Here is a 19,278-nt window from a genome sequence, read left to right on the forward strand (position 1 = left end):
ACACAAAGCAAGACATAGCAGCAAAATCCCAAGGGCAGAGCTCGGGTTGAACTGCAGAGAAACGCAGCGTGGAAACTCAGGAGTTAAAAAAAAAAAAAAAAAGCACACATCTGGCTTGGCCGGGACAGAAGGCCGGCATCGCGCCAGTGACAAATGGCTGGCTGATACAAAGAACCAGAGACGGTGACAGGCTGAAGAACAGGTCAATATCAAGCTGTCACAAACCCCTTCGAGAAGTATAATTAACCGCTGACTAACCTGGCATCATCATTCATCGTGCAATGGTCAATCGGGGCCATGAAGCTCACCAGCTTGCTGTGGACGTGATACCTGAGGAGGGAAACACACACAGAAGATGCATTAAGTAACTGTTCAGACAGAAGAAACAAAATAGGAAGCTGCTTTATACAGAGGCAGACCAGTGGTCCATCCAGCACTGTACTGTCTTACACTGACTGGCAGCGGCTCTCAGCCCCACCTGGGGATGTCAGGGATTGAGCCTGGGGCCTTCTGCATGCAAAGCAGATGCTCTAACCACTGAGCTCCGGCCCTTCCCCACAGCCTCTAAGCGGCGGAGCACTGTCTTTGGACATATGGGGTTTCGGTTCAGAGCATTACATCCCAGGGATACAATGGCAGCGGCGAGAAGAGCCTGTCTGCATGATCAGGCCAAAGGCCCATCTAGTCCAACACCCTTTTCTCGCCTTAGCCAACCAGATGCCTTGGGGGAAGTCCACAAGCGGGATCTGTGCGCAACAGTGCTCTCCCCACTCGTGATCCCCAGCAACTGGTCTTCAGAGGCATACTGCCCCCGACAGCCGAAGTGAAACATAGCTATCATGGCTAACAGCCACAGTTAATGGTTTAGTTAACTGTGACTGCACAGAGAGCTCCTGCTTCGCTCCTCTCCACTAGCCAGAGGGAGCAACACGCCACGATCCCTGGCTTGGTGTTACGTCCAAAGTGGGGACCGCAGTTTGTTTCGCTCCACAAATAAACTCCCATGTTAAGCAAAGGTTTGTTCTTGGCTCACTAATTTCCAGTTATGTTATGATGTTTTCATGATTTCTTTTTTTTTTTTTTTTACCGTTGCATACTATTGGTTATGTCAGGGGTGGGGAACCTCTAGCGTGTGGGCCAAATGCAGCCCTCCAAGCCTCTGTATCTGGGGCCAGTGTTCAGCCCACAGGCTGCAGCCACTTCTGTGCAACCTTCCAAGGGCCATGTGCCAGAGGTGGGCGGGGCTAGAGGCAAATGTGGGTGGAGCAATTAATGTAAATGTTGCCTTTCTACACTAGGCTGATTTCTACACACATCCCTTTCTATCCTCCATCTAGGCAAGCAAGAGGCATTCTCAGAGCTCAAGGATGCATCCCAGCCAGGCAGAAACCAGGGCTGTGGAGTAGGTATGCCAAACCTTCGACTCCAACTCCTCTATTTTTCTACTGTCCGGCTCCGACTCCTTCATAAATGGCAAATGTATATTAACTAGTAATAACAAATTTACTGTAGTAAAATGGTAGCGCAAGGCATTTCATCACCACCACATGAATAATCAGGCTAGATTGATAGAACATGAAAATGGAAATGTCCTGCCTTCAAGTCGATTCCGACTTATGGCGACCCTGTGAATAGGGTTGTCACGAGGCTGAAAGGCAGTGACTGGCCCAAGGTCACCCAGTGAGCTTCATGGCTATGTAGGGATTCGGACCGTGGTCTCCCAGATCATAAAATATATTTATTTGATTAAAATTTCTGAACAAGAAAACTTTCCTAAATTCCTATGAAAGTTTTTATTTTGAAGCCAGAGTCAGAACATTTCTCCGACACAAAATTGCTTCCAACTCCACAGCCCTGGCAGAAACACTCAAGGGGTGTGTGAAGCAGGACCAATGAAGGGCATGGCCTTTGGAGAGCCCCGAGGGCCAGACAGAGAGGCTTGGAGGGCCACACCTGATGTATAATAACCTGCAGATCTGTAATCTGATCCACCTTGCCGCTTGACTAGGATCCCCCCTCCACCACTCCCTGCCCCTTTTTGATAACTCTGGAAGAAAAAAGAAAAGAAACTCCACTGCACGCCGCCAAAAGCTCTTCTAAATCTCTTTGGCTAAAAACAAAAAAGAAAGGTTTACGAGCTCAGCTTGGGGTGGCGCGATGCTTGTCAGTGGGCTCTGACGGACCCATGAATACATCCTCACTGTGCGCGACACTGACAGAAAGGAATATTGATAGTCAATAATTACAGGCTTTTAGGCCCAACAAAGCAGCTCTACCCTCTTTTCATAAATTATCTTATGACATCTATCTTAGAAATTGCTATGCCAGGCCTGACCCAGCCTGACTCCGCTGGCTTCTATCAAGTGCCATCTCAACGCAAGATTTATCATTTTGCTCACACACACGAACAGTTAACCTTGTACATCTCTTCCCCCCACCCCACAGGGAAGGCAGGAGATTTTCTGGCTTCTCAGCACCAAGAAGAGAGAGAAACATCTACTTGTACTTCAACAATTTGTTCAGGCACACAACTCAGGGAGAGGGTAAAAAGGTGAAACCCAGCTAGATCAGGGGAAGCCCTCCCGGAGCCCGTCTGGATGTTGTTGGACTGAAACTCCCATCAGTCCCAGCACAGCCAACGGCCAGGGAGGATAGGGACGAACTTATTTATTTTGTTATTTAAATTAACATCCCAGCCTTCCTCCCAAAAGGAGCCCAGGGCAGCAAACACACAAATGCTCAAACAATTAAAACACACAGAAACATCTAAAAACAATTCCAATGCAAAGCAGATGAAGAGTGGGAAAGATTTCTGCTGAAAAGGCTTGTTGGAAGAGGAAGGTTTTCAGCAGGTGCCAAAAAGGTAACAGAGATGACGCCTGTCTGATATTTGAAGGGAGGGGACTCCAAAAGGTTGGTGCCACAACACTAAAGGTCCGCTTCCTATGTGGTGCGGAAAGGACTTCCTGATAAGATGGTATCTGCACGAGGCTTCTGCCTGAAGAGCCCAGGGATCAGCTGGGTATAGAAGGGGTGAGATGATTTTTCCGAGCTGGAGTCTGGCAACACGTGGGAAGGTGCCACGCTGCCCACCCCCAATCTAGACGGTCTGCTCATATAACTCCAATCGCACGTCAGTTGCACAGGCTACCTATTCGTTTCCAAGCTCAATATATTAACCTTTCAACTTTGGGACCAGGTTACTTGAAGGACCTGCCTGCACAACTATGTACCTATGGGACTTAGGACTGACTGGGACATATCTGAAAAAGACTTAATGGGTCGAAATGGATCTATAGCAGGTTGTTCCAGCGTGCATCACTGTCCTATCTGCATTATTGTTTGTTGTCCTTTTTCAAGGTTTTTGTTCTTTGGAGTACAGTTTTATTTCCATATCCGCAAGTCTCACTGCTGATTGTGTTCCATGTATAAACCTACCCAGGTCGCAAGATCAGTCTCGGAGGGCGCTACTTTCTCTTCTGAGACAGATCAGAGTTAGCAAGGACCAGGGTTAGCACCTTTTCAGCGCCAGCTCGCTCTTATTTGTCGCTGTAAGCTGCTTTGAGGTTCTGAAGCGGTATATAAATTTTGTTATAATAAATAACTTTGCAACTCCACTTTGTAGGAAGTTTGGAGCCCATTTGGGTGGCGTTATTACAAACAGACCTTAAAGCCCTCCACTTAGGCTTTTCTGGATCTTTTCGTGTGTGCACACGCAAGGTCCCAGGGTAGGGAAATACAAAAACATCTAAAACCACAATTAACAACGTCAATTAGAAAAACAGTTTACTGCTGCTGTCTTAAATCCAAGGCCGTTTGTGGACTCCGTGCGCACTTGCATTTCAGCCAAACTGCATGCACATTCACTCCCCTCCAGTCAGCAACTAGATTTGGAAAAAAGTGCTTAGCTTTTTTCAAGCCAATATTTTTTTTTTTGGGGGGGGGGGGAATGTTGTTCTTCCTGTAGCATGCACCAGAGGAAGTAAGGGTTAACCTTCGCTCCCCAGCTAAAATATCCAGGAAGATCACCTCTCCCTTGAAACAACGAGGCTTGGGGGGAAAAAAGGCTTCTATTGAAGCCAAGGCTCAGTATTCAAATCTAATTGCAGCATCAGGGGGAACCAAGGGCTACCTTCAAGCCTAAGTTTATCACAGGGAACCCTTCACCACCAAGCTGCAATGTGGCCTGAAAGAAGCCTTCTATTGGGTGGGGAAGACAAGGACTGTGGTCACCAATGGAGATCTGATGAGCATGTGGGCACTCATTAGTAAACTCACTTCTATAGTTTCTTTTATCATTGTAAGATGACGTGTCTTAGGGTTTAAAAAAAAAATTAAAAAGGTGGGTATAAGTATTTTTAAAAAATAAACAAACAAAAGTAATTTAATGGGAGAAGTGACTGCTACAGCTAGTGGAAGTTCGGGAAACCACAACAGATGTTAATGGAAGTTTGGGGAACAATAGCAGGACTTAGAATCATAGAATAGTAGAGTTGGAAGGGGCCTATAAGGCCATCAAGTCCAACCCCCTGCTCAATGCAGGAATCCAAATCAAAGCATTCCTGACAGGTGGCTGTCCAGTTGCCTCTTGAATGCCTCCAGTGTCAGAGAGCCCACTACCTCTCTAGGTCATTGGTTCCACTGTCATATGTCTCTAACATTTAGGAAGTTTTTCCTGATGTCCAGTCGAAATCTGGCTTCCTGCAACTTGAGCCCATTGCTCCATATATTGCTGCCCGGCAACTCTGCTCCTCAAATGGAAGCACTGATAATACCACCTGCCCCAGAGGTGCACTTAAGTTTGTACTAGAAATCAGGCTTTTAGTGTTGTAGCTCTAGACCTCTGGAATCAGTTGCCAACTGAAATTAGACAGGTGCCTAGCGCCTTGTCATTTACTGAAGAGTTTTTTTGTTGTTTAAGAAGGCTTTGCCTGAAGTGTGGCCTCGTCATTTATGAAGTATTAATTGAACAAATTTTAGAAATAGTTTTCTGGTTTTTACAGTCAGCATCTTTTGTATTTAATTTTATTTTTTTACAGTTTGGTACATTATTATTAGTAGTAGTAGTAGTAGTACCACCTAAACATGCTCATCCAATAATATTTATAAAAAGGACAAATCCTATCCACTCCACTAAAAGATGATCACTAAAGAAACAGGAAACCTAACTCAAGTACCTTCTCTGTTAATAATCGAAGGCCTATGTGAACAGAAATATTTCAGCCTGGTGCCTAAAAAGTATACAGCAATGGTGCCAGGCATACTTCCCTGGGTTAGAATATTCCCCAAACGGGGAGCCACCACCTAGGAGGCCCTGTTCTTGGGTCACTGTGCCCTCCACACTGCCTCTAACGTTCAATGCAATTTATTGTACAATGCTTTGAGAGCCTCTGATAATAAATAAATGAAACCAGAAGCTAAGAGGGTAGGCCTCACGAAAAGCGTGGGCAACTACAGGCCAAACAGTGGAGATCAAGGCAGCCTGACGTACTCACCGGATTTTCCTTCCTTTGCTGGCTTTTTTGTCCACCTTCTTCCGGATTTTGCTCCGCAATTTCTGGATGGCGAGCCATTGCCTAAGAAAGCAGAGGACGTCACAGCTAAGTTAATCTGGAACGTTCCCTGAAAGGGGACAATAGAAACTTCTACCACCTCCTTGTCTTAAGTGGTTTAAATAACTGAGGGACAACCAAACAAAATGTGATCAGATGCCCTAATACTAGATTTTATTGCATTTACTGGTCACAATGACTGCATGCTACCTTCAGAATCAGAGGCAGCATGTACTATGGGATGGCAGGAGGTTCCTATCCAGCTCAGGCAACAGGAAATGACTGGTTCCAATGACCACTTTATTTATTATTTACTTCTTACATTTATATCCTGCCCTTCCTCCCAGAAGGAGCCCAGGGTGACAAAAACATACACCAGGGGTCGCCAGCCTTTTTTGGACCAGTGGGCATATTTGGAATTTTGAGAAAATGTCATGGGTGCCCGTCACAAAATGGCTTCCATGGGGTGTGTGGCCTACCACAAAATGGCTGTGGCGGGGACCCATAGGAGAGGCGGAGCCAACGCAACGCAAACAGGTAATGAGCAGGAAGAGCAAACAGCCTCTCACGCATTGTGGATGTTTGAGGAAGTATTTACTGAGACCTTTTAGCAGAAGCCCTAGGAGGTAGTGGTGAGCACGCTGGTGCCCCTTGGCGCCACATTGGCAACCCCTGAATAAAGGATCAGGAAGGAGCGTTGCACGTATTAATAGCAATAGCCTCTTCAGGAAGGCTGGCTTTGCACTCCCTAGAACAGCAGAGGCAAAAATACAGCGTTTTTAAAGCTGCCTAAGAGCCCATTTCCTGTAAGCCCTGAGCAGAATGTAACGCCAAGGGCAAAGTCTTATTTCTTTCTCAAATTCAGTGCTTAGAACAGTATTTTTTTAAAAATGAACACACACCAGCACCATAACATGTGGAAACATTTCTAAATCCGGCTTAATGAACGCTAGGCGTTTGAAAAACAGCCACCAGCTATAATTTGGAAGAACATTAAATATTTTTTTTAAAAAAATATTTTATTTATTTATATTTATTTATGTCATTTCTATACCGCTTTATATTATTTGGAAAACAAATCTCAAAGCGGTTTACAACCTAGATTAAAACATTGAACAAAACATCACAAAATATTAAAAGAAAACATTACAAATTCAAGCCAAATATAAAAAACACATTCAAAACAGCATAATTATCAGAAAAATAAAAGTATTCTCTTAAACATAAACATTATGAGTTAAGAATCAAATACAAAATACAAACTCCCAAAACAGCATCATTAGTTAATTAATTAAAACAACTATACTAGGAGCTACACCCCCCCAATAATCCCTCCCAAATATGTCAACAGTCCTCCATGTCTAAATCCCACTCTGATTCATTCCCACAAACCATACAGATAACTTTTCTCCAGCCAAACCACCATAAGGAACAAACACTTAGGCTACAAAAATACATAGCATCCAACGCAACCACTCCCTCCCCGTCTCTCACCCAGGTAAGGCCATACTCAATACCAGTTCAGTTTCTCATACTAAGTGGTATTGGGCATCTCTGAAGCATACAAAAACATGACAACCCACTCTGGGCCGCACATGCACAATTCAACTATAAACCAATAATACGACATCACACTCTCTCTCTCTCTACTGGATAATACATTCAACGGTACAATATTAAAGGGGGTGATGCCCTCATGGAGACCCCAAAAGTTCTGCATTGCAGCAACCTTCATAGCTCATCTGGGCTGGGCACAGTCAATTAGCAGCAGGTGTTTCCACTCTCCTCCTCTGGAATTAGCAATAGCGTCCTGACTCCCAAAGTCTTCCTGAACAATATTTTTTCCCTGCTGCTCACTGGAAGGCAAGCCATTGATTGGGTCAGAAGGGCCATCCTTGGAAGCATGTTCCACAGTCATGGTACCATCACTGAAAAGGTCCTGTCTCTTTTGTTCATCCACTTAGCGGATTAGTAGGCTAAACCATTGCTTGTTTCCACACACATAGACTCCACAGGAATGCCAGTATCAGCATCAACAGGAAGTATATGTGAGACTGGCTTGGAGTAAGACCTATTGAAAACAATCACTTCTGGACTGCACTGTTAGATACAGGGTTAGGGGAGGAAACAGACACACACACACACCCCCAAATAAAAAGTAAGTTGGAAGTGGCAGCATAAACTCACTGCCCAAAAGCTATTTGATGCGTTAAGGAAAGCTCCGGCGTATTGGCAAAATGGTCCCCTTGTTAAAATATTGCCAGGCGTTTCATATATATAGTTTAGTGCATCATGCCAAGTTTACTTGGTGGTATGTGTGGAATGTTACGGGGACACTACTCTGCTATAATTTAAAATGGGATGCAGTGTCCCCCCCCCAAAAAAAATCCCTCCCGCATTTAAGCAGTGATTACATTGTACATTTATCTGACTTTACAATAAAATAGATTGCGGTAATTAAGATTATATTAAGATTGTGGTAATTGGATTTTGAGATTTCCCCCCTCTGATGCCGGGTTCTCCGACAAGTAAATCAGGTGAAGGCGATGCCAGCTTCTAGCTTAAAAATAAAAATGCTTATAACTAGCAAGCTGAGTTTCTTTCTCCATGCCCGCCGCCTCTGTAATCCATTCTCCCCAAAATATCTTCGGCACAGACAACTGTGGTGTGCTAAACAAACCCAACCCAGTCCAAGTCATTTCCAACCTTTCTCCTCCCCTTTCATAAACTTTATGATTTAAACTCAAAACTTGAGTAGCCATTGCATTGCCCTGCCCAGGACCTTCAGATTCTAGTCAATCTTAATCTGACCACAAGAGCCAGCACTGTGGTGCATCAGCAACAAAGGCTAATGTTAGCATTTTAGCATTTTGTTAGTTTGATTTTTTTTTGGTGAATTGTATTGTTTTTATTTGTATTTGTGTATAAGCCGCCTTGGGGGTCTATTTGGCCGAAAGGCAGCCTAGAAATAAAACGTAACATAACAACATAAGATAATGCGATTTTAGGCTGCATTAATATAATCATAGTTTCTAAGTCACAGGAAACAACAGTGCCACTTTACTCTGCACTTAGGCTGCGTACATATCATACATTTATTTATAAAAATATTTGCATGCCGCTATTCATAACAAATATCAAAGTAGTTTACAACAATCACACACATGTACAATAAAAGCATGTAAACATTTAAAATAAGAGATCACTGACTATTACAAAAAGATATTTTCTTAATTGCCTGCATGAGCTTGGCAGCACGGAAAGGTTTTCAGTAGACATTTAAAGATTAAACCACAAGGAGCCTGCACATTTCCCCCCAACCCCCCCAAAACAAAGATTTCAGAGAACTGTAGTTTGTTAAGGGTGCTGGGAACCGTAGCTCTGTGAGGGGTAAACTAAAATTCCTAGGATTTAAATTGATGGCTTTAAATTTAAAGTGCAAACACAACCTTAGTCTGCGTTCACCTGGAGGCCTGTCCCACCCTTTATTTATTTATTTTATTTATTCATTGTTACATTTATGTCTCACCTTTCCTCCAAAGAGCTCAAGGTGACCTACAAACATAGTTCTCCCACACCCAATTTTTCTTCCTCACAACCACTGTGAGGTAGCTTAAGCTGGGAGACAGTGACTGACCCAAAGTCACCGAGTGAGTTTCATGGCTGAGCCATCTGAACCCTGTTCTCCCAGGTCCCAGACCAACACTCTAACCACTACACCAGCCTTTCCCAACCTTTGGGTCCCCAGATGTTGCCGGACTACAGTCCCCATCATTCCTGACCATTGGCCATGCTGGCTGCAGGGGCTGATGGGAGTTGTAGTCCAGAATCAGGGGAACCAAAGGTTGGCAACGGCTGTACTGCACCACACTGGGTGGAACGGGTTCATTTGGAACAAAGGTAATGAAAGCGGTCAGCAGGGCAGAAAAGAAGCCCTACGAAGAAACCGGGCACGCTCAGCCTGTAGAAAGGAAGTCTGAGACAGGAGACAGTAGGCCTCTTCCAAACACCAGCAGAGACTGGTGGCTCCAATGTCAGCAGGGCAGGGAATCCGCTCCGGGTTTCAGCCCGAACTTTCAAGGTGCTGTCCAAGGAGCTACTGCGAAAGACTTGAAGGGCTCTCACACAGAAGGCGGCGACGGCTTGCTCACTGCAGCCCCCAGTGGGCTGGAGTAAGCCTAACAGGCTTATGTTGGAGGAGGGTATATTTTGGTGGAATGTTGGAAAGAACGCACAACCCGCTAACCTGCCCTCCCTTAAGTGGTTCACAAAAAGCACATGGATATTTGACGACTGTACCTGATTTGGAGGGGGGTGGGGGGAGAAGGGTCCTAAAATCACACTTATTTCTCTCTCACGGGTGAGTCTGGACAATGTTCAGTCCCAGAACATAACGAACATGGCTGACATGATTATAGGTGGTCTGTTTCACACCTTTATATCTTGCTGTTCCATATATGTGCCGAAGGTGGCTCACAGTATATAACAGGCAATAAACAAACATTTAAAGCTGAAGGGAGAGAACCAGATGTGGCCAGTCTGAAACCAAGCCATGCAGGCACTGCCAATCAGCTGACAGGGAGCCACCACAAAAAAGGCTATGCCCGCCATTGCTCTTTGTCTGCCATTTGAAGGCAGAGGCAACCAGAAGAAGAGACTCCTACAAAACTGGTAACAACAGTTTAACAGGCTGCTTACCTGCCCATCGCCACCTGGTCATTGGGATCCAAGGAGCTGGTTTTACGCTCAATAAGTTCCCGGAGGAGCTGGAAATGAAGAGAAAAGAAGCCTTTTATTTATTTATTTTAAGAGCACTTTTGGACAAGGGACTGTGGAATTCCCAGGCTGGGTTTGGACAGCGATCGTGCCCAGCTTCAAACTATGGCGTATGAAGCTGGGAATCAGAGGCATGCATTTCCCCCTCCCCTCCCTCACCAGGGCTAGAGCTCCATTTCTGGCATGGATGAAGCCAGAATTATAAGGAGTCAGACCCTTGGTCCATCTAGTTCAGTACAGCCAACACCAACTGGCAGCAGTTTTCCAGGGCTTCAGACCAGGCCAGCCCTGCCTAGAAATGGCAGGAATGGAACCCGGGACCTGCTGCATGCAAAGCAGATGCTCTGCCACTGAGCCACGGCCCTTCCCCAAACTCAAGAGCTGCAATAGCATGCCTCCCTTTATGCAAAGCCCTCTTAGGGTGCAATCTAACTCATCTTTCCACTGGGCTGGGGGGAGTTGGAAGCTGCGCCCCCCCGGCTGCACTGTCAGACTCCTGGCACCGCTGGGCTCTGCCAGCAGCCGCCCTCTGCCACGGCTCAGCTGCGGTGCCGCCAGGAGCCTGCCGGCGCCACCGGGTGATCCGCCAGGGAGAGCCAGCTGAGGCTGGCAGAAGCCCCCAAAACAGGGCGTGGCAGGGGCGGAGCCACGGGGGGGACTTATACAGGATGCTCCTCGCGTTCAGAGCCCTCCCCTGGGTTCCGATTGGGCCGGAAACTCTGCCAGCGTAGTAAAAAAAAAACTGTAATTGTAAAGCGCTTACTCCCTGGGAGGCCTGTTCGCGGCAGCCGGCACTTCCTGGCTGGCTTGTGCACATGGCTCCTCACAGAGCCGGTGTTCAGCCAGGCCGGCAGCTCCCGCGTTGGAGGAGGATGCTGTGACGCTATCTGCCAGCTCCTCCGCTGCCACACCCCCCCCCCAGCATTTGGATGGCTCTGACAGTCTGGAAAAGCTTTGGGGGCAAACAAAAACACATGACAGGGTTCATGGTTTGTTTTGCTTTTTGAAAAAAGATGTGTTCCACGGTTGTAGTTATGCCACGATATACACCCTAACCAAAGGGCGAGGAACTATTTCAGACCGAGGGCCACATTCCCTTCTGAGCAACTGTCCAAGGGCCACATGCCAGTGGTGGGCGGGGCCAGAGGCAAAAGTGGGCGGAGCAACCACTGCGAATTCTACTTTTGTACAGTAGGCTAGTTTCTACACACGCCTGTCTCCATCCTCCATCCAGAGAAGAGGCACGATCAGAGCTTGAGGACACATTCCAGCCTGGCCAAAAAACCACTCGGGGTGCAAAGCAGGACCAGTGAGCGGTATGTCCTGGGGAAAAGGGGAGTGGCCTGGAAAGAGTCCTGAGGGCCAGACAGAGAGGCCTGGAGGGCCACTCTTCACCCCCAGGCCTGTGGCTCCCCCTAACCCCCTGGCAATCTAGGGCAAGCAGCTTTTATTCTGGCTCTGGTGTTCTGCTGTACTCCACTTTCCGTTTTGGAAAACGGAGCACAGAAGCCATTGCCATAGTTTCTCGCTGGGGGTGGGGTGGGGCAGTGGGAGGGAAAAGGAGGGGAAACAGGAGGAAGCCAAGAACTCGCTTGGGAGTGGAGCACGGAAAGCCATTAGGAAGACTTATGGTACTACAGTTAATTTCAGACGAAATCAATGAGCGTTGCAGCGTTCCCTTCATCATTTTATGATTAGTTTAATCCACCCCATCTATAGCAGCCGAGAATCTTTAAAAGGTCATGCAGAAAACACAGCAAGAAAAAGGTGGATAAAGGCATCCATCTCCACACGAGCAGGCAAGTTCACAATCTCTTAAACTCGGGCAAGAGGTTTGGGATGTTCGGATTAGGCAGATGCTGCCCAGCGCTTCAGCGCAAAACTCCAGCCTGTCTTCCAAGGCCCAAGAAGAAGAGAGGGAGAAGGGCACAGGTGACGTGAAAAAAACCCAAACCAGAAGTGGGATATGTTAACACTTGGGGCAGAGGTTCAATGAATGACTCATGTTCTGGTTTGGGCTCACCACCAAAAAAAAAAAAAAAGGCAGCAAACCAGCTGGGTACCCAGCACATTTCATGAGCTTTTGTTTCAAAAGAGGCAGAGCAAGTTTCTAGTCCTCATGACTGAGGCATTCAGCATAAAACAGGCAAAAGCAGCATGCATGCAGGCGCTCCCTCCCTTCCTGCATTCATGTTCTGCAACCTCCCTGTTCCAGGTCATTTCTGAGAGATGTCTGACTTATTTTGCATCATTCGGCCTGCTGAGAATCAAGAGAGAAGGACGAGGAACAGCACAAAACTCCCAAGACCCGAACTCTCTAATCTCTTATCTCATGCACTGTCAGAATACAAGGCAGGTTCTTAGCAGGGTAGGCTGTTTTTAACAGCAGCATGTTCTTTCTCTTCCAAAATAAGGAACCTTTTTTTTCATTCCCATCTGGGCAACCTTCCAGGGGCCACATGCCAGTGGTGGTCAGGGCCAGAGGGAAAAGTGGGCGGAGCAACCAATGTGAATTTTACCTTTTGAACGGAAGGCTAGTTTCCACACAAACACTCCCATATGTATAATAATCAACAACTCATATCTGAGGAGCCACTTCCAGTCAGTTTAGACAGTGCTGAGAGAGATGGACCAATGGCCTGACTTCATATAAGGCAGCTTCTCATGTAAATCAGCTTTTTATTCAGAACCATGAGGACTGGAAACTTACATTTATTTTGATGGGAAGAGCTGCTGCTCAGTGGACCACAGGAAACTGCCTTCTACAATAAGACCATTAGTCCCTCTAACTCAGTACTGCCTACACTGACTTGCAGCGGCTCTCCAGGGTTTCAGGCAGGGGACATTCCCAGCCCTACCTGGAGATGCTGGGATTGAACCCGGGATCTGAAGCATGCACAGCCAATGCTGTGCCAGTGAGCTACTATGGCTCTTATCTGTTAAGAAGCATTCAAATCATCCCTTTGGAGAATGCAACATATACTTTTGCTTTGCATGCAGAAGGTTCCGGGTTCAATCTCCAGGTGGCTTACTCCGGCTTCCCACCATACAAAATCCTGGAACAGTTTCCCCAACCCAGTCCGCCACCCTTAACAAGCACACACTTGGAATATATGAAAAGATATAACTGTATATACCCTACCTTCCTCAACAACTCTTTTCTATCTAAAAAAGCAAAACAAAAAGGCAATTAAAAAGCCCCCTGTGATGCTTTTTCCATTTGCTTACCCCCCCCTTTCAATTATTATTACTGCAGCAATTACATTCAGAGCTGTTAAGGGGCAGAGAGGCCGTTGCTTTGTTCTCGCAGGGGAAGAAGAGGAGAGAATGAACCCAGCAAGCTCTCTCCCTCTCTGCCCTGTTTATCTGATTGATTCTCCCACATCTTCCTGGCAAACAATCTATCAGTTTATCTCTCCCACTTCATCACAGTCACTCCTGGCAGCTAAATACAAGATCAAAATCCAGCCTTACGCAGACGGGCGACACGGTAAACCTGTGTAATGGCAATACTGCTCTGTAAACAGTTGCCCTCCAGGGCTCAGGAGAAGAAAATGGGCCACTCCGCCTTCCCAGTCAATATCATGGAAGCAACGAGCAGAGTCAGAAGCAGCGGAGATGTAGGTGAAAAAAAGAAGATACCTCTTGGATATCATTCTTCCTATTCTACAGCACCGGCTGGCATTGCTGATCCTTCTTTTTTTTTAAAAAAAAAAACTTGAAAATTTTGTAGCAAGCGTAGGCTGTGGTCACAGCAAATTATTCCTTCAGGGCAAGTCAGCTTGCTGGATCCATCGCTTAAGCCTGGAGCTGCATACGCGCTGCCTTTGGGACCGGGAGGGAGAAGAGATGGGGGCACATTCTGCACAAAACCCAGCCCAAACTGAAAAAAAGCTTAGGCTGCACACACTTATTGAACTGAATGGGACTCTTTTCTGGAGTAGGCATGCACAGGATTGCACTGTTAAGTTCCACAATCTTCATGAAGTTACATGCACAACGACTGATTTTGCATAGCTTTGCTTACTCTGCAAGATTTAATCTGCTTCTATGTTCCCACATGGAGAAGCAAAATATCTACTCAGGGCACAAATGTCCTGGATTCCTGCTCTCTCCTTCCACCACACCCTTATGAGACGTTAATCAGGCACTCATTGTCTGTTTTGAAGCCATAAGGACTAGAGACTTGTTTTTTTCTTTTCTTTAAAAAGTACCAGTGGAGTTGAATTCCATCACCAAAATCCCCCCCTTTACAGAATTAGCAATAAGAAGTGACACTTAGAGATTTTTGAACTATTAAGCGGTATATATAAACACTTTTAAATAAAATAAGGCATGCCATTCCTTCTTTTAAAAAAAACTTGAAAATTTTGTCACAAGTGTAAGCTGCAATCACAGCAAATTATTCCTTCAGAACTAGAAATACACACATTGCAGAAACAACACTCACAGTTAAATCAAATTTTATAATAGCACTGAATTTCCTTTTTGTTAAAAAAAAGCATTGCTTCAGCATGATGAGCTGACATTTTAGTGACACCCATCCTACCCTCTCTCCTGGGACCCCAGAAGTGGAAATGACAAGTTAAGTCAGGGATGGGGGAACCTGTGGCACTCCAGATGTTGTTGGACTCTGACTCCCATCAGTCCCAGCCAGTACAGCCAATGGTTTAGGGGACAGGGGAAATGTGGTCCAGCGACATCTGGAGGGTTAAAGATTTCCCATCCCTGAGTTAAGATTTTGGGTCCAAAGAGCAGTGCTAGAGATTTGTACTGCCTTCAAGTCAATTCCGACTTATGGCGACCCTATGAATAGGGCTTTCATGAGGCTGAGAGGCAGTGACTGGCCCAAAGTCACCCAGTGAGCTTCATGGCTATGTGGGGATTCGAATCCTGGTCTCCCAGGTAGTAGTCCAACACCTTAACCACTACATCACACTGGCTCTCGCTAGAGATTTACACCAATTCCGACCGACTATCCTGGGAGGAAGGGTGGGATATAAATCAAATAGATAAATAAAAATAAATAATATCCTAATGTCCTTACACAGAGCATAGGAGAGATCCTGAGCTTTCACTGTCCAGAATAGTCTTGCAAATCTGCCTCTACCCCAGACATCATTTATAAAAAAGTTAGATCCACCACTAATCCCATGACAAATCCTAATGGGAGACTAACGGCTTACTTCCTGTTGTGCAAACCTACAGATCAGGTGAGAGGACCCAAGGGCCGCTTTATCTCATGGGCAATCTTCCAGGTGGCAAAAGTGATCAGAGCAACGGATGAGACTCTTACCTTTGTACACTAGCCTATATTCCAGTCACACAAACACTAAAAGTTTATGCACACAAACATATATACAGTAATACCTCAGTTAACAAAGTTGGCGCGTTCCTGGACATTACTTCTTTAATAGAAACTTTGGTACCAGAGATGGGAGTAACATGAAAGAATAGGGATAGGTTCCTACACTTGCTCATAAAGATGGCAAAGGCAGCTTCAATAGGGGCTTTAAAGGGTGCCTACCCAGCACCCACCCACTCCCCCTTCTTCCTCCTCCTTTGAATTGTATTGGATCCTTCCCTCCCCAGCCCTGGAAAAATACAAGAGATCTCTTTAATGCACAGCAAACACATAGGGCTTTTCAGTTTCACCCTAGCAATGCAAAGGCACAGGCTTGAGAGTTTATTGATAGCAAAAGGAAGACACATGCTAGTCAGTTTCAGCTTAAAGCAAAGGCACAGGTTTGAGAGTTTACCCATAGCAAAGCAAAGCTGGTCAGTTTCACCTTTTAAGAAAGCCTTTGTTAAAAGGAGCTCTGTTCTTGGAGGATTCCTTAACTGAGGTATAACTGCTATCTCTCTATTGCCCATCCAAGGAAGCAAGGTGCGTGATCACTGTTAAAGGTCACATTTCAGCCAGGCCAAAGTACTCAAGGAGGGCATGCAGAAGAGCAGGTGTGGTCTGGGAAGAGGGGGCGTGGCCTAGGCATTGACAGGAGAATGACAGGTTTCACATCTCTGATCTAACTAGTTTCCTGTTTTTATATATACACTAGCAGCCTCATGCCCAGCGTGGCTCGGGAATTCTAACAAAAATAAATCAGTGCAGTTTTGCAATCATTGGCTAAAATCAGTGCAGTTTTGAAACCAGTGCAGTTTTGAAAGGTTCAGTCCACCATTTTGATTCAAAATGATGACCAAATGTGTCCAAACATAGACGAAAACCTGCTCCTTGACCTGAAGAACCATCGTGCAAAATCTGGTTACAATATCTTAAGAGGTCTCCACATGCATAGCAAATGCACACACTTTCCAAAATAGATAGTAGATGTGTATGTTCGTGTGTTTAAAAAAACGGAAGCGATTAAAGTCATACTAACAATGGCTATGAGTAAAAATAAAAGAAAATTTAGCTGGCAGGGTGGGGTGGAAAACTGCCCACTGAAGAAAAGGCTGGTCAGCTCTGCATGGCCGCCTCTCGTCTTTTTAAGATTTGGGTAGTTTTCCTCCAGTTTAGTTCAAGGCCTTTTGCAGCCAACACACACACGCTCACACACACAGAGCACCATGTTCTAGAGCCAAGCAAGGGCTCAGAATACAGGATAAATGATAAACCAATTTACTGAAGAAAGTAGCAATCTTTTTTTTTAATTCCAGCACAGAGCCTTTTTTTAAAAAAAAAAAGGAGCGGAGGGAGGGAGGGAGGAACAAGGAAGAAAAAGAACACCCCTATCCGTTCCTGAAGTTGTAATATTTCATTAGGCTCAGCAATCCCAGTTAGAATTTATTAGTCAAAACAGAAAAACTCTAGCCAGACCCCCACGTATTCCATTAGGAGTGACAGATGGTGTCTCCCAGTGTCTAATTATTAAATAGGAAATGCAAGTAAATCACACTATCAGCACTAAGCCCCAATGTGCGAAGACTGAGACAGAGGGAAGGAGGCAAGGGAAACAGTGGTGGCTGAAGAACTGGGATAAACTAGAGCTGGGGAGTGCTCCCAATCAAAAGAGCACCCGACGACTTGCACCGATGCAAGCTCATAGTATCGCCCCGTCAGCCTTCCTCTGAAGCTTGGCTTGATTGCCCAAGTCAGGGGTGAGGGAAACTTTTTTTTTCTCAGCCCAAGAGCTGCATCCCCTTCCAGGGAACCTTCAGAGGACCATGTGCCTCGGGTGGGCAGAGCCAGAGGCAAAAGCAGTCTGAGTTCATGGGCGTGAATTTCCCTCTTGTACAGTAGGCTTGTTTCTACAGACATTGGCACATCTCTCTCTGCCCTCCAGCCAGGCAAACTAGAGTCCAGCAACACACTCCAGCCAGAAAAATGCCAACTCAAGGAAACCTGGAATTCTGAGATGAAGAGACCTACCCAGGCCAGAGAATGAGGCCTAGAGAGGAGGAATGGAGAGCTGTGCTCCTCTTACAGCAACCAACTGCATCTCTATGGTGTGTGCATACCAAGGAGGGGACTTCGTTCCCTAGTTTGGAATGGAAATACGTGGATCCAACCATCTCTAGCTATGAACAACCTCCAGGTTCAGGGACGGCAAGCCTCTGAAGCACCAGCAGCTTGGGAAGCACCACCAGGAGAAGGGGAAGGGGCCGTAGCTCCGTGGCTTTGCACGCAGACGTTCCCAGGTTCAATCCCTGCATCTAGTTCTGGACACCACACTTCAAGAAGGGTGCAGACAAACTGGAACGGGTTCAGAGGAGGGCAATGAGGATGATCAGGAGACTGGAAACAAAGCCCTATGAGGGGAGACTGAAAGAACTGGGCATGTTTAGCCTGGAGAGGAGAAGACTGAGGGGAGATACTATAGTACTCTTGAAAGTACTTGAAAGGTTGCCACACAGAGGAGGGCCGGTATCTCTTTTCGATCGTCCCAGAGTGCAGGACACGGAATAATGGGCTTACGTTCCAGGAAGCCAGATTTCGACTGAGCATCAGGAAAAAAATCCTAACTGTTAGAGCGGTACGACAATGGAAACAATGTCCTAGGGAGGTGATGGGCTCTCCAATACTGGAAACCTTCAACAGGCAGCTGGACAGCCGCCTGTTGGGTATGCTTTAGTTTGGATCCATGCACTGAGCAGAGGGGGTTGGGCTTGATGGCCTTATGGGCCCCTTCCAATTTTATGACTCTATGCACACCAGCACCAATCCACAGCTGCTAAACGATAGACACTAATTATATCTACCCACCAGTTTGACAATGGCTCACAAAAAAAAAGGTACTGTAGAAAATTGTGTAACTGTGAAAAGCAACAGAAAAAAGTGCCCTTTTCTTAGTAACCCATTAAAAGAAGCCCCCTAACTAAGCTTTAAAAACGTGCTATTAACCACCTACTCAGCCATTCCAGAGACACATGCCTATGATAAGATTATTGTATTGCCATTAACCTATGGGATGGTTGGAGGCATCTCCTATTTCCGGGAAAAAAAAACACCCTCTAAACGTATCTAATGAGGGCCACAAGATCAAGTGTCCATATTAATCGCTCACCAGTTTAATTAAGGTAAACTGACTTGTCAAGAAGAAGGAAGGGAGGGGAAAAGGCCTCCTTCCTCTCCGTGTTTCACCATTATTGACTTGTAATAGTTTGCTGGATTTTGTAATTATGCATCTAGATGGCCTTACCAAAAATCTTAGATGCAGGTGCACGCAGCACAGATAACAAAATATTGCACTTGCAATATTTAAAATTCATTTTATTCTCACAATGCTACTGCAAAACGAGAGCTGGAAAGAAACTCAAGTAGTTAAGGATGCAAACATTAAGAAAATCAGAAGAGCCTACCTGCTGGATCAGGCCAAAGGGGGCCCATCTAGTCCAGCGTCCTGTTCTCACAGTGGCCAACCAGATGGCCCAACGGGAAGCCCGCAAGCAGGTCCTGAGCACAACAGCACTCTCCTGCTGTTGCTCAACAATGAAATTTGCAACCAAA

At 45.9% G+C, this 19,278-nt stretch overlaps 1 protein-coding gene across 3 annotated transcripts in view; it reads right to left on the bottom strand.

Annotated features, from left to right (window-relative positions):
* Positions 1-19,278, bottom strand: part of AATF (apoptosis antagonizing transcription factor) — a 109,505-nt gene that overhangs the window by 38,680 nt on the left and 51,547 nt on the right. For all 3 annotated transcript variants that reach the window (XR_009759838.1, XR_009759837.1, XM_061604848.1), the window contains exons 9-11: positions 10,251-10,318; positions 5,496-5,576; positions 259-330 (exon numbers count right to left, since the gene is read on the bottom strand). Coding sequence is in view for 1 of the 3 variants with exons in the window: in XM_061604848.1 (XP_061460832.1) it covers positions 259-330; positions 5,496-5,576; positions 10,251-10,318 (221 nt within the window). In the remaining 2 variants the exon portion in view is untranslated. The remainder of the gene's footprint in view (positions 1-258; positions 331-5,495; positions 5,577-10,250; positions 10,319-19,278) is intronic.

The sequence above is a fragment of the Rhineura floridana genome, chromosome 21, assembly GCF_030035675.1.
Source record: "Rhineura floridana isolate rRhiFlo1 chromosome 21, rRhiFlo1.hap2, whole genome shotgun sequence".
In the NCBI taxonomy this organism is placed as follows: Eukaryota; Metazoa; Chordata; class Lepidosauria; order Squamata; family Rhineuridae; genus Rhineura; species Rhineura floridana.